General features: G+C 38.8%; 1 protein-coding gene across 1 annotated transcript in view; it reads right to left on the bottom strand.

Annotated features, from left to right (window-relative positions):
* The window catches only part of FAF1 (Fas associated factor 1), a 305,001-nt gene that overhangs the window by 60,154 nt on the left and 232,124 nt on the right, over window positions 1–12,723 (bottom strand). Inside the window, exon 13 of the mRNA XM_077823839.1 lies at window positions 12,492–12,646. Within this exon, the coding sequence (XP_077679965.1) occupies window positions 12,492–12,646 (155 nt within the window). The remainder of the gene's footprint in view (window positions 1–12,491; window positions 12,647–12,723) is intronic.

Below are 12,723 nucleotides of genomic sequence, written 5' to 3'. Positions count from 1 at the left end.
TCGAAAACCACAATGTCAAATACTATAAATGTTTGATAGTGTTCCTTTAATACTTCAATTTAAACAACATGGTAACAACAGAGAGACATCTAGACTCTTTCTTATAAAGAGGTTTTGTGGATTAGGGATTCAAACTGCAAATCACACCTTTTGCTCTGTAACTTGAGAAGGGCTTCAGCATTCATGGCCATGGATAGCCTGGTCACAACAATCAACCACCATTCTTTTTCTGCTGGATCATTTTGGCCTTTAACACTGGATCATGAAGTACGATTCACCTGCTTATGGGACCTGGCTCAGTTACGTGGAATTGCTTTAAAATTGGCTCTGGTTGTTCTTTTTGGGGTGATTTAGCACAGGACTGACCGTTCTAGAGAACTGAGCTCTCTATTTGCCCAAAGAGGTATAACACAGGCAGCAGCACGGCCTACCTCTGTTAATCCTGATCCAGTCAAACCACTTCTAGGAGAGAGAGCAGTTGAGCGCCCATGCCCATTCTGCCAAGAGAGATGATAACCGTGACACTGTTTTTAAGAGATGTGGCCACCTGAGTGATTGATAACTGGATTGAAACCACCAATTTATTTCACAGAGGGAACAGAATAGCCATTATATGATAACAACTTTTAAACTGATGGTATTGAGGTGAACAGCAACACATATATCCCATTACCCATCTCAGGACTCATCCAGTTCTCCAAGACATTAGGATTTTAAAAAACATGACTGGCTATTAGTGCATAACCTGGTTTAAGCGAAAATATTTCAAATAGTTAATTCTGTTTTATCTTTAGATTAAATCAATAAACTCATTCAATTAAAGGTAGTGTAGAGTAAGTGGTGCTTTACCACTGAACAGCATACTCTGAATGCACTGAATGGGATCCTGATTTTCTATTATGGACCCTGGTGCCACTGTCTTGCAAGTTCTTCATGGGTTCAGAGAAAAATTTAGTTTTTCCCTTTCCTTTCTCTTTCTGTAAATAAGGCCTAGTGTGCATATTTAATAAAAACAATTTCTCCAGCTACATCTCCAGATTTCTGCTTCTATTCCTTCAAAGTCTAAGTATTTTATTACATAAAACTTGCCTTATACTAACAGAAGAAATTTTATACAATTCCAGAATTTTCAGTCAAATTATTTAAAACTGTTACCAAGCTTTTAAAGAACGGAGAGAATTTTCTGAACACAAACGTTTCCAATAAGATATTGAGTACCAATGATCAAAACACCTATAGGACTATTCAGCATCACTTAATATCTGTGTTTTTCAGAGGCCCTATTGTACTTTTGCATATGTTTTTCTAACATATCCCTTATGTCTGAAAGGTGACGTTATTGATCTCTCTCATTTTTTTAAAAATGATATTGAAACGGAGAAAACGAAGAAGTCCCATTGGTCTTCAGTCCTCAACCCAACTAAAGCTGTTCTGAAAAAGCAAGATTTATATGTTTATACATCTCATCAGGTCTAACTTACTTAAAGAAACCGTAAAACTTTAGAAGCATCAGTGACGCTGGAAAAGAAGTTGTAGCCTCTTTCTAAAGCAGAAAGAAAACTACGGTGAATATTATATATGCAAGACTCCTAATTATTTTTTATATTAATTTTATATTCTGCAAAGTCAACATAAATCTCATATGTATCAGGTATTTAAATAAAAAATGTTAAATCTGAGGCTATGCAATAGTGTATTAAACAAGCTTGCTATGTATGGTCTTCATAGTACACTGTTAGCACCTTAACCACTTAAGTACCATGCCTTCTAGGGCCGTAGTTATTGACTTAGGGAGGAATGAGAAACAGACACAAGCGTGTGGTTAAAAAGCTAAAGGCTGCATCTAACATCAAACTAAGGGAGTCCCCAAACTACCCAGCAGAGACTGGTCCAGTGGAATTTGCGGCAATGGCCAGGAAAGCCCAAAGCATGAAAAGAGCAGGTTACACTTAGTTTTCACATGCAAAACATTTAGGAATTCTGCTCCAAAGCAGAGATCTCAATCACCCCTCCTTCATGCAAGGTTAAAGGATACAGGAGAGGGAGGTCTCAGTCTGCATGAGACACGGAAGCTCTCCCTTCATTACGCAGGGTACAGCATGATTAAGACAATACCCTTTATCTGCATGCCAGGGTTCATACTCAAAGTTGGTCACTGCTAAACCAATCCCACCATCCACCACTGGACACCTGATAGAATAATTGATAAAAATATAATCAAAACATACCCTGCTCCCTGTCTGGACTACTAGGTTCTAAGAGGAAAGCAAAGCTGCTCCACTGCACTTGACAGTCAGCAGTGGGAAAAATTTCTTCCAGGGGATGCGTGAGCCCAAAGCACACCAGAAACCTAGTACAATAAAATCATAATGCAGCTAACCACAACAACAAACACCACCACCACCACAAGGGGTGGGCAGTTTGGATGCCAAAGCAGCATCAGCCCTAACCCAGGAGGAATGCTATATGCACTCTGTATTTACAGATGGGAATGCCCCCATTCAATCAGGGATGTTGTGAAGAACAATAGCAGTTGTAGGAGTAGCCCGATGTGCCCCTGCGTTATCTCCCAGTACCATCCATGTCCATGCCCTCTAGTTGGGTTTTAGGTCTTACTACATAGTATATAAACTGCTCTGGTTTTATTAGTTGATTCACTTCTTCTGGTGAGGGACTCTGGTCAAGCATCCTCAGGAGCTTCAATACCATTTGACCATAAGGTTTTACCGAGGCAGCTTTGTAGGTTTAAATGGAGTTGTGCTTGATTGACTTCCCTTTTTTCTCTCTGAGAGATCCCAGAGGCCAGTGCGTGGCACTTGCTCTTCTGCCTCCCTTCTCTCGCCAGCGGAACACAGAGTTCTGTTCTTTCACGGTCCCTCTTCAACAAAGGTGAGAGGCTATGAGAACTGAGAGTGCAGAGGCTGCAATGTCACTGATAGGCTTATGACCCACATCTTTACATCTCCTTTTCACTACACTTCATTTGAGTGGCCACATCTGGCTGAGATATGGTTGGACAAGAGATAGCTGGCTAAGGCATGAAGGTGTTAAGACAGATGTGTAGCTGGTTGGCTCCGAGAATCCGCCAGAACAGTAGATGATTAGATGTGCTTCCTCAGCTAAAGGGATATGCCTGTCTTTTGTTAACACCATTTATTTTCAAATTGTTAGTCAGACCGGATCCCCAGTTCTGCTCGGATATTCAGGTAGCAACAATGGCCACGATAGCATTTGCGTGTGCTGAAGAACTTATCTTTACATTAGTTAAAAAAATGGTAGGCACTTAAAGAAAAGAGAAAAGGACAAAGTCCCTACTGCAAAGAGCTCGCAATCTAAGTTTAGACATCATAAACGAAGTACTGTGACCTTTCCTTCCAGATGTGGACTTCACCACATGACTTTGTCATTTCAGACTGGATTACTACAATTTACAGTATAAGGGGCTCTGCCTGAAGACCACTTTCAATTTCAGCTACTGTAGTGTATACGCTGCTACCTGTTTTCTTAAGAGTGGTTTTTTTTGTATGGAGCACGTTACAGCTGAGTTCCAATTACTACACACGTTTCCAATACATTTGTGGGTTCAGTTCAAGGTGCTGGTTTTGTGCTATGAAGCCCTATGTGGTTTTAAACCTTGTATTGTCTTAACTAATAGACCAACTCTCCCTTGCTCCAAGTCAATAGCGAAGTGCAGTTCTGACTGATAGTCCTTATATATGTCCGGGACTGTAAACACAGCATTCCCAGCTCTGGATCTCACTTTCCTCAGCGATCCAGCTGAGCCCAAATTAGTCTACCTTCAGTCAAGTTCTGTGTATTCACAGAGGCTTTTGCCTTAAGAGTTTGAAAGGCAACTGGATCTGAATTTAATTTTTTACTGGTGTGGTTTTGAAGTGTTGATACTTGATGTGTCAGATTTGCATGTTAATTTATATAGTTTAAAATTTTTGAAATGTGCCCAGAGGATACACTCTTACTAACTGAAAAAAACACGTACATTAATCAGATCAATGGAGAGAATTTACTTTTTTTTTTCCTCGCTCATGTGCCCCGACATAATGTGGAGCCTAGCAATCATGACTAAAACAAAGTAAGTTTTAGGTTTTTAGGCTTCTGAGTCTGTTTAACAAATATTTTTAAACTAGAAACTTGAAATCATCTCAAAGAAAATGCATTTTAAAATAAGGATATTTTACCTTTCCTGATGAGTCTCTGAAGTATTATAAACAGTTTAACCATCATCTATATACAGGCTGGGTTGTTCTCAATCTAAAGAGACAATCACCTTTTATCCTTTTCCTTTTTTCTTGTCTCAGTGCTATTAGGAAACTATTCACAAGCACAACCCTGAACAATGCTATGCAGTAATTATGACTAGATGACAAAGAGATGTGAACAATTACTGAGCCCATTTTGAAACCCTACACTAATAAAGTCATTAGATGCTGCCCTTGCCATGATCCTTCTAAAAGCTTCTGAAGTTACAAGAACACACAGCATTGTTTGTAGGGACAATTGCTGCTGGCAGAATGCAAACCTTGAGTTAAACCATGCTGCAAATTGATCTTGACATTCTGTTAAGACCGCCACTAAAATCAAAAGCAAAGTAGAAAAGGAGAAAATGAACGGGTGGGATTTAATCATGGAACAGGAGGGTTCCCTCCTCACCTTCTTTCCTCCTCCTCCTCAAAACAAACCATAGAGAAAATGACAAACTCGCCTGGTGTTTGGGAACCTTTATTTTTAAAACATTAATTAGACTCTTGACCTGGTTGATTCTAGTGACTAGCACTGTATTGCTTTTAAAGGCTATTAAACAAAATGTTGCAAAAAGAATAGATAGGTTTGACAAAACCTTATAAAAAGCTTGAGTGTGCACTGAAAGTCTTAATGCCCAAAGAACAAGACTATCTGGTTTGCAAGCTACCTATACAGAATCTATATTCATGCCCTGGGAAGCAGTCAGAAATTAACAATGATTGAGTCCAGAACACATAGACCCCACACCTGCAGCATGTGTGTTGGAGGATCAAATTTGGACTGGAGAGCTAGAGTATTACGGTCAACTGGTCTTCATCCAGGCATGCATCATTCATTAGGTTAGTATTAAGGGTCAGCAACTGTGAATATGGCTAATCCTTGATGATGGAAATTGCAGGTGAGGACAACCTGCTGTTGAGAAGTGCTTTAGTCAATTAACTCTTTCCTAAGATTCAGCAAAGTGAAAAACTATCATTTGAACATTAAGACTAACAAGCACCTGTCAGCACAACTGAGAAAAGTTGGCAATGTCTTGAAATATTGCACCCAAGGGCTTCGGGTTCAAAAGCTAAGAAGCTAACAGACACTCTAGTTGCTTGTTTTATGTGTTTGCTCATGCATTATATATACATACACACTAGTGAAAGTAACCTTTATTTGGCCCTACCTTAACTTGGGCATTTTTAGTTTAGTTTTAACATTCTCCCAAAGAAGTTTTTTTTATATAGTGTGTGTATGTGCTTATGTATTGTGTATATAGATGTACATATACATTACTGTGTTCACTCATGCAGTGTACATACACACACAAACTACATAAAAACAATGTTATTCAGATTGCAAAGTCAAGCATCTGAGAGCTGGGAAATTGGAGATTTATGGTTGTCCATTCAACCTTCACTGTGTCCCCGTGTGTCTATGCAAGAAGCAGAAGTCCTACAGATAAAGTATTTTGTAATCATGTAATTAAAGACCACATCATAATGAATACATACATGGGGGAACAAGTAAGATTACAAAGACAACTATATATCTGGCATTTCCTAATTTGTGAGTGCCTGACTTTACAACCTAAACCTTTAACTTAGATTTTTATTTTTATATGCAATATCCTAGGGGGTTTCTTTAAAGGAAAAAGTTAAAACAAAATGTATAGGTACAACTTTAACAGCTCCCTCATCATACATCATCATCAGCAGGGTTTGAACCTAAACTTTCAGTACTGCAGCATGGACTTATACTATTTTATCTACAGGAATAACAATATCAGCTGGCAGCTGGAGAAGGCAGTTATTCCAGAAGGGCAGTGTATGGTCTGGTGATGCCATATGCTGGATCTAGGAGAGTCATTGGGAGTATTCTGGCCTGCCTGTCTCTTTCCCCCACACATTTGGTTCCTGTTCCATGTGGTGCCTCCAGAGTGGGGGGCGGGCTGCTGTGGCCATGCACTGGGTCCCTGTGGTGTGGTCAGAGCTTTCTCTCGCCATCACTGCCCAGCTACACTGACAGGTGTTCCCAGTGCAGTACATGTTGCTACGGTTTTGGCAGTGGCATGGTCCCAGCTCTTCAGGATATTAATAGTCAGTTATTGATTTGCCATAAGGAACAGAAGTGACAAAGGGAAATGGTAATTTTTAACAGCTTATAACAGCCAAACCTGAATGGAATTTAATAGGGCAAGTGCAAGTCATGTCGCTAGCCCTGGGGCTTTGTCTCTGCTGAATTTCGAAGACCTCCTGCAAACAATGGAGGTGCTAGGGCTTCGCAAAAAGAAAGAAAGGAAAAGAAAAATAAAGGTGATCTTTATAATGGAGAGCATTAAACAAACTAAATACAAGGGTTACCACCACTCTTTCTGCAATAGTGCACGAGCACATACAGCAATGTATGAAAAACACACTTGAAAAAACATCTTTAATGAAAACATTGAGAATGGTTGAAAAATGCCCAAGTTCAGATAATATCAAATAAAGGTTACTACTCTAATTGACATATATTCCACTGCAGCTGGGTGCCCAGACTTGTATCTGGAATACAGTGCATTGACAGACATCTAGTCTCCTTAGCCCTATGCCATGATGGAGGAAGGATTCATCCTCTCCTCTGAACGTCCTATTGAATCACACCCTCCTGGTAGCCTCTCCCCCACAAGCCATCTAATTCCAAGGACAGCAAGGATAGTTTCACATCTCTGTCTTTCTTTAGTTTTTCTTCTGGGCTCAGTCTGAGCTTCCTAGCAGTTTCTGATAGTAGCTGGATTTTGCTGCAGTAAACAAGTGACATGACTATAGATCACCTGCTCCAGGGCATGACACATGATTGGTTCATCTTGTTAGCCCATGGGATTAAGTGAACTTGCTTGGCCTTGAATAGTATAGGTAAACACTGAAAGGGGAGGGAAGCCAATGATAGTAGAGGATGACTGTAGGTTCCTCATCCCAACTGCTGCCAGGATCTAGTATTACTCTTAGGTATTATCTTGCTAAGTTCCGTTGTATATTCTGTTGTTGTAGCCATGTTGGTCCCAGGATATTAGAGAGACAAGATGAGTGAGGTAATATCTTCTATTGGACCAACTTCATTGGTAAAAGAGATAAGCTACACTGAGCTCTTCTTCAGGTCATAACTCAGCTCGGCGTAGCTCAAAAGCTTGTCTCTTTTACCAACAGAAGTTGGTCCAATAAAAGATATTACCTCACCCACTTTGACTCAGTTGTCTCTCTTGGCATTTATACATAAACTGTACTCAGCGAACCCAATCCTAACGAGTAGTTGCATATTTAAACATAGAATTCAGGGAATGGAAAAGCTAATGTTATAATAGCAGCATTAACTGGTCCACAAAGCACATATACAGTGTTTTTGATAACTGAACTGTTACATTTATAACTTAGCATATACAGTCAATCTACCTTTTTGTTTTAATTTGTCAATTCACCAACAGCAATATGTTTTCATTCTAGGGTTAAGATTATTGCCCCACTGACATGTCAAATAAATAGTATTTGTTTGTTTGTTTACTATCATTAGTACCAAAAATCAACTAAAATGACTTAACAGCTGACCCCTAAACTCTAACTCACAAGTAAGAAAGTTACCAAAAAATTAACTTTAAAATACAGGGAATAAGAAATCTGGAGGATTCTTGTACAATAAAGTAAAAATACTAGGTTTTTCTCCTAAATTAAGTTACCTATTTTATTACTTCAATTATTTTATACTTTTAATTCTGATTCTTTTATGCCAATGCTTTTACAATTTATAAGAAACTTTTTAGCCAATCTCAGCCAAATAAAACAACAAAAACAATCAGAACTTGCAGCATTTACTTAAAGTGATTGCTCATTACCCTGTAAAACTTGTATCAGAGACAAGGAGCCCTGAAAGTCGAAATGGAACATCTAGTTTACTGTATTAACTAGAACTGTCCTCCTATTTGACAGTATAACAGTCCACATGTAGGTGTAGCTTGAAAACTTTTTAGATATAAAAAAATACATCTCATAGTCGTAGTGCTAATTAACTGGCATGATTTCTTGTGTCATTGAGTGCAATAGCGAATACCAAACACTTGGGCTTACAAACTCAGTTCCTGCTTTTGTTCCTGCTGAAGTCATTTATAAAACTCCCACTGATATACTTCAGTGGTTGCTGAGTTGATGGGGCCACGAGGGTCGAATCCTGCAAGAAGTTGAGCACTGTTGGATTATGGCAATGCAAGCTTGGCTCCAAGCATATCACAACTGACTGAAAAACGTTGTTAGAAAATGGTGAAAAATCTCAACATTTCGAAGCTGTTTCTGTTTCAGAGGGCTCAAAATGGACACCTTTTAAACAATATTTTAAATCTAAACCATTACTGAAACATTTTTCTGATGATGAATAGACACCCATACGATGACTTCTGATTAGAGTTCATTTAAAAAAATAACTATAGGTAGGACCCTACCAAAATCACGGCTATGAAAAACATGTCACGGACTGTGAAATCTGGTCTCCCACTGTGAAATCTCGTCTTCTGTGCTTACACCCTATACTATACAGATTTCACAGGGAAGACCAGCGTTTTTCAAATTGGGGGTCCTGACCCAAAAGGAAGTTGCAGGGAAGTCACAAGGTTATTTTGCGGGGAGGGGGACGGGGTCACAGTATTGCCACCCTTACTTCTGTGCTGATGTCAGAGCTGGGCAGCCGAGAGTGGCGGCTGTTGGCCGGGCACCCAACTCTGAAGGCAGCACCCTGCCAGCAGCAGTGCAGAAGTAAGGGTGGCAATGCCATACGATGTCACCCTCGCTTCTGCGCTAATGGTGGCGGCTCTGCCTTCAGAGCAGAGCTCCTGGCCAGCAGCTGCTGCTCTCCTGCTGCCCTCCTGCCGCCCAGCTCTGAAGGCAGCGCTGATGCCAGCACAGCACAGAAATAAGAGAAGCAGTGCCGTAATCCCCACCTACAATAACCTTGCGCCCCCCCGCCCCCAACTCCTTTTCGGGTCAGGACCCCTACAATTACAACACCCTGAAATTTCAGATTTAAATAGCTGAAATCATGAAACTTACGATTTTTAAAATCCTATGACCATGAAATTGACCCAAATGGACCGAGAATTTGGTAGTGCTCTAACTATATACGGTTATTACAACACTTTAAAAAATGTTTTTAATTGAAAAGGTCATTCTTGCTAAGGAAAGATTGTGGCAATATAACTTTTTTCCTATTAGCTGAGAACAATTTTGATTCTTTCTCTCACACACACACACACAGACCCACACTCCTGTTTTCTTGAGCATCAGAAGTCACTATATCATGAAGTTATTCCATTGATAGAGCTAAATACAATATGTTGAGAGCTCTGTATGCTACCAATAGCTGTGACCATTAACAACATAACATGCTCAGTCCTCATAAAACAGGCAACTGGCTGTACTGTGACTGGATTATGTTGTAGGCCCTCATCCTGCAATGGAACCTGCTAGCACACGCCTTTATGCCCATGCAAGATCCCTATTTACTGCACTGGGACTCTGCATAGGATTACCAGTCATTGCAAGTGATTCCAACCTTTAAACAGCGTGAAAACAGCAGAGAACAGAAAATCAGAGTATCTCAGAGAGAGGCTACATCATTTTCGGTCTAGATGGGGAAAGAAATTATCCATAGCAGACAGCCTCTCTCTCCTTGCCAAATTACGCAGAGTACAACAGTGAAAGCGGTATAGTACTCCTGGTTTGAGATCTCCTACAGAATTACAGTCCATCGATCAGGATGTGTAAAATAAACGGGACTGATTCTCCTACGCGTCACACTAGTTTTATACTCATGCAGCTCAGCGGAGTTACTCCTGAATTAAACTGGCATAAGAGAAGTAGGTCCATATTCTTTTTTCCCTTCTGCTTGAAGAGTTAAGTATAATTGTAGAGATGCACAACAAAATTAGATCAACGTCCACTGTTGTTTCATTGAGAAACATTTTGTGTATAATTTATGGTTATCCAAGTTAGTGGTTAAACAATGATGCTACTGAGTATTTATTTATTTATGGCAATGCCCACCGCGTACTGGGCACTTTCCAAACAGAGAAAGAGGCATAATTCCTGCCCCAAGAAGCTCATAACCTAAAAAGTAAGATGTAACATTATATATAAACAATGAATCATGCTATTTTGTGCTAACGTGTCTTATTTACCCCTTACTAATTTTTAACCTCACTGTTAATATGACCATTTCTTTGTTGTATGATGTTACCAGAAAGCAAAAAACGAAGGCTTAAGAATCCTATCATACTACACAATCAGTGACTAGATTCACTGAGAATAGCTATAAAGCCTTAAACAAGCCCTTTATTTTGTGTTTTAAAAGTGTCATAAGGAGTTAATAGGACACAGCTGTACAGGCTCTTTCTAACAAGCAGCTTCTGTCGCTTTGGTCACCACAGGTGTCTCTGTAACCTGCAAACTCTTATTACTAGTGTATCAAAGTTGTGCTACTTAATAGACTTCTTTAGTAAAACACAACAAAGCAATTACATGGCTGTTGATTGTCAGTCATAAAAAACTCCCTCAAACACAGTTTTTCAAAAGAAACTACACTGCAATTTTTTGTCATTGTAAAATAAAAGAAACTAGTGAATTAAATGGAGAACAGAACAATATAACAGCAGGTAGTCAACCGAACTTAGCCACTACAGATGGTTTAGAAATAGTGTTTCCTTTTATATCAAGTTGGGGGATAAAAGAAAAGGAGGAGGCTTCTTACTGCCAATGAATGGCAATACCAAAAGATTTAGCCAAGCCTCCAGTCTCTGTATTTGGGCTCATGAAAGACCCTAGATGCTTCATTTTTATCTGTGTTTGGCATTACTTTTTTCAGCACCTTTAACTAAGTGTGATTAATACAATGATGTCATTAAAACAAATAAAAGGAATTAAAAGGATGGGAGGCTTTTGCAACACTGAAGATATTCAAGGTTAAGTTAAGATACCCTGTGAAACAGATCACAATGGTCTGTTTTTTTAAAAGAGTAAATTACTTCACAAGGATATTGCTCTGTTTTACTCTGACACCCTTTATCTAACGAAAAACTAATGCAGTGTACAAGTTTGAGGAATAAGAATGGATAAAGTCTATATTCAGAAATCCAATTACTACTGAGCCACAGGGCAACAGGAACACAAATCTGGATAATTTCTAATTGTTCAATAATCATTTGAATTAGGTAACAACAATGAAGTTGCCCTTAAGTGAATGAATTTAACCTCTTTTGTTCACAAAACAGCGCATTATTTTTGCATTAACACAGCCAAAATAGCATCATGGCAAGTGACAGTCATATGTGCACTTCAAACATGATGAAATGAAGTCCACATTAGAAACTCAAACAGGCCTGACTTTAAAACCTTCATCATTTTTACAGACATCATGATCAACAGACCAAATAAACATATCCCAACATCTGCAAGACGGAATTGTTTTTATATTAAGATATGAATGGATTGCTGACTGTGTGCAAGAGAATCTGTGGTATAAGTCAAATACATCAATCAGTTTGTGGTAGAATTAAAGCTATTACCTACCTAGCTGACATGGTCTACAATTCACTTCCTTAAAATTATTATTTTTGTAAGACACCATTTAACTTATTAATAAATGTTATATTTGCATTGTGATTTTTGATCGCTATCAAAAAATATTTTTGACAGGAGAATTGTTTCGTTCACACCAGTCATATGAATTGTTCCCTTTATAATTTGTTTTATAATTAATTTTAAAAATATCTTGTATTTAAGATAATTTTTCCAGTTGCAATAAATAATTCTGACAGGGCCCCCAGGTAGTTAATTAATATAATCACCTCTCACTGTCAATCAATTGGTGTTGCTCACTCATTGTGGCAGTTCAAAACAAAACTTAAAAATATGTTTATAGTACTCTAGTGCTTGCAAAGGAAGATGCAAGAAAATAAATTAAATCTGCAATGAAAGAAACAGTAAACAATTTCCCAAACTCTATAACAACAGTGAGTGATCTTATAATGAGAACAAAGAGACTCAGATTCTCAGCTGGTGTAAACTGGCAAAGCTCCATTAACTTCACTGGAGGTAGGCTGACTTAGACTAGAGAACACAGAATGGATTTTTTTATTTAAATAGACACCAAGCAACACAACATTTGTTACACAGACATGGCAAGCTTTCTTGAAACAAAAGCAGCTCAGCTCACAACTCAAACTGTATTACCTTGCTCGGTTTGCTTCTTTTGTCATATCCCATGCCCAGGTTATGAAGTTCTGACTCAGATATGAAACAATAGATTCGGCACAAAGCATTTGTGAGCAGAACACATTGGTTAGTACGCTTTCATCATGGTGGAGGTAGATTGCAAGAAGCTTTCTCTGCAAAGACAGGAGAAAATACTGATCAGTGAAAACACCTGTCTAAGAAGTCTGTTTAGTAACTTAAAATTGCTACT

The sequence above is a fragment of the Eretmochelys imbricata genome, chromosome 8 (assembly GCF_965152235.1).
Source record: "Eretmochelys imbricata isolate rEreImb1 chromosome 8, rEreImb1.hap1, whole genome shotgun sequence".
Taxonomy (NCBI): domain Eukaryota; kingdom Metazoa; phylum Chordata; order Testudines; family Cheloniidae; genus Eretmochelys; species Eretmochelys imbricata.
This window is presented reverse-complemented; position numbering and strand designations above follow the sequence as displayed.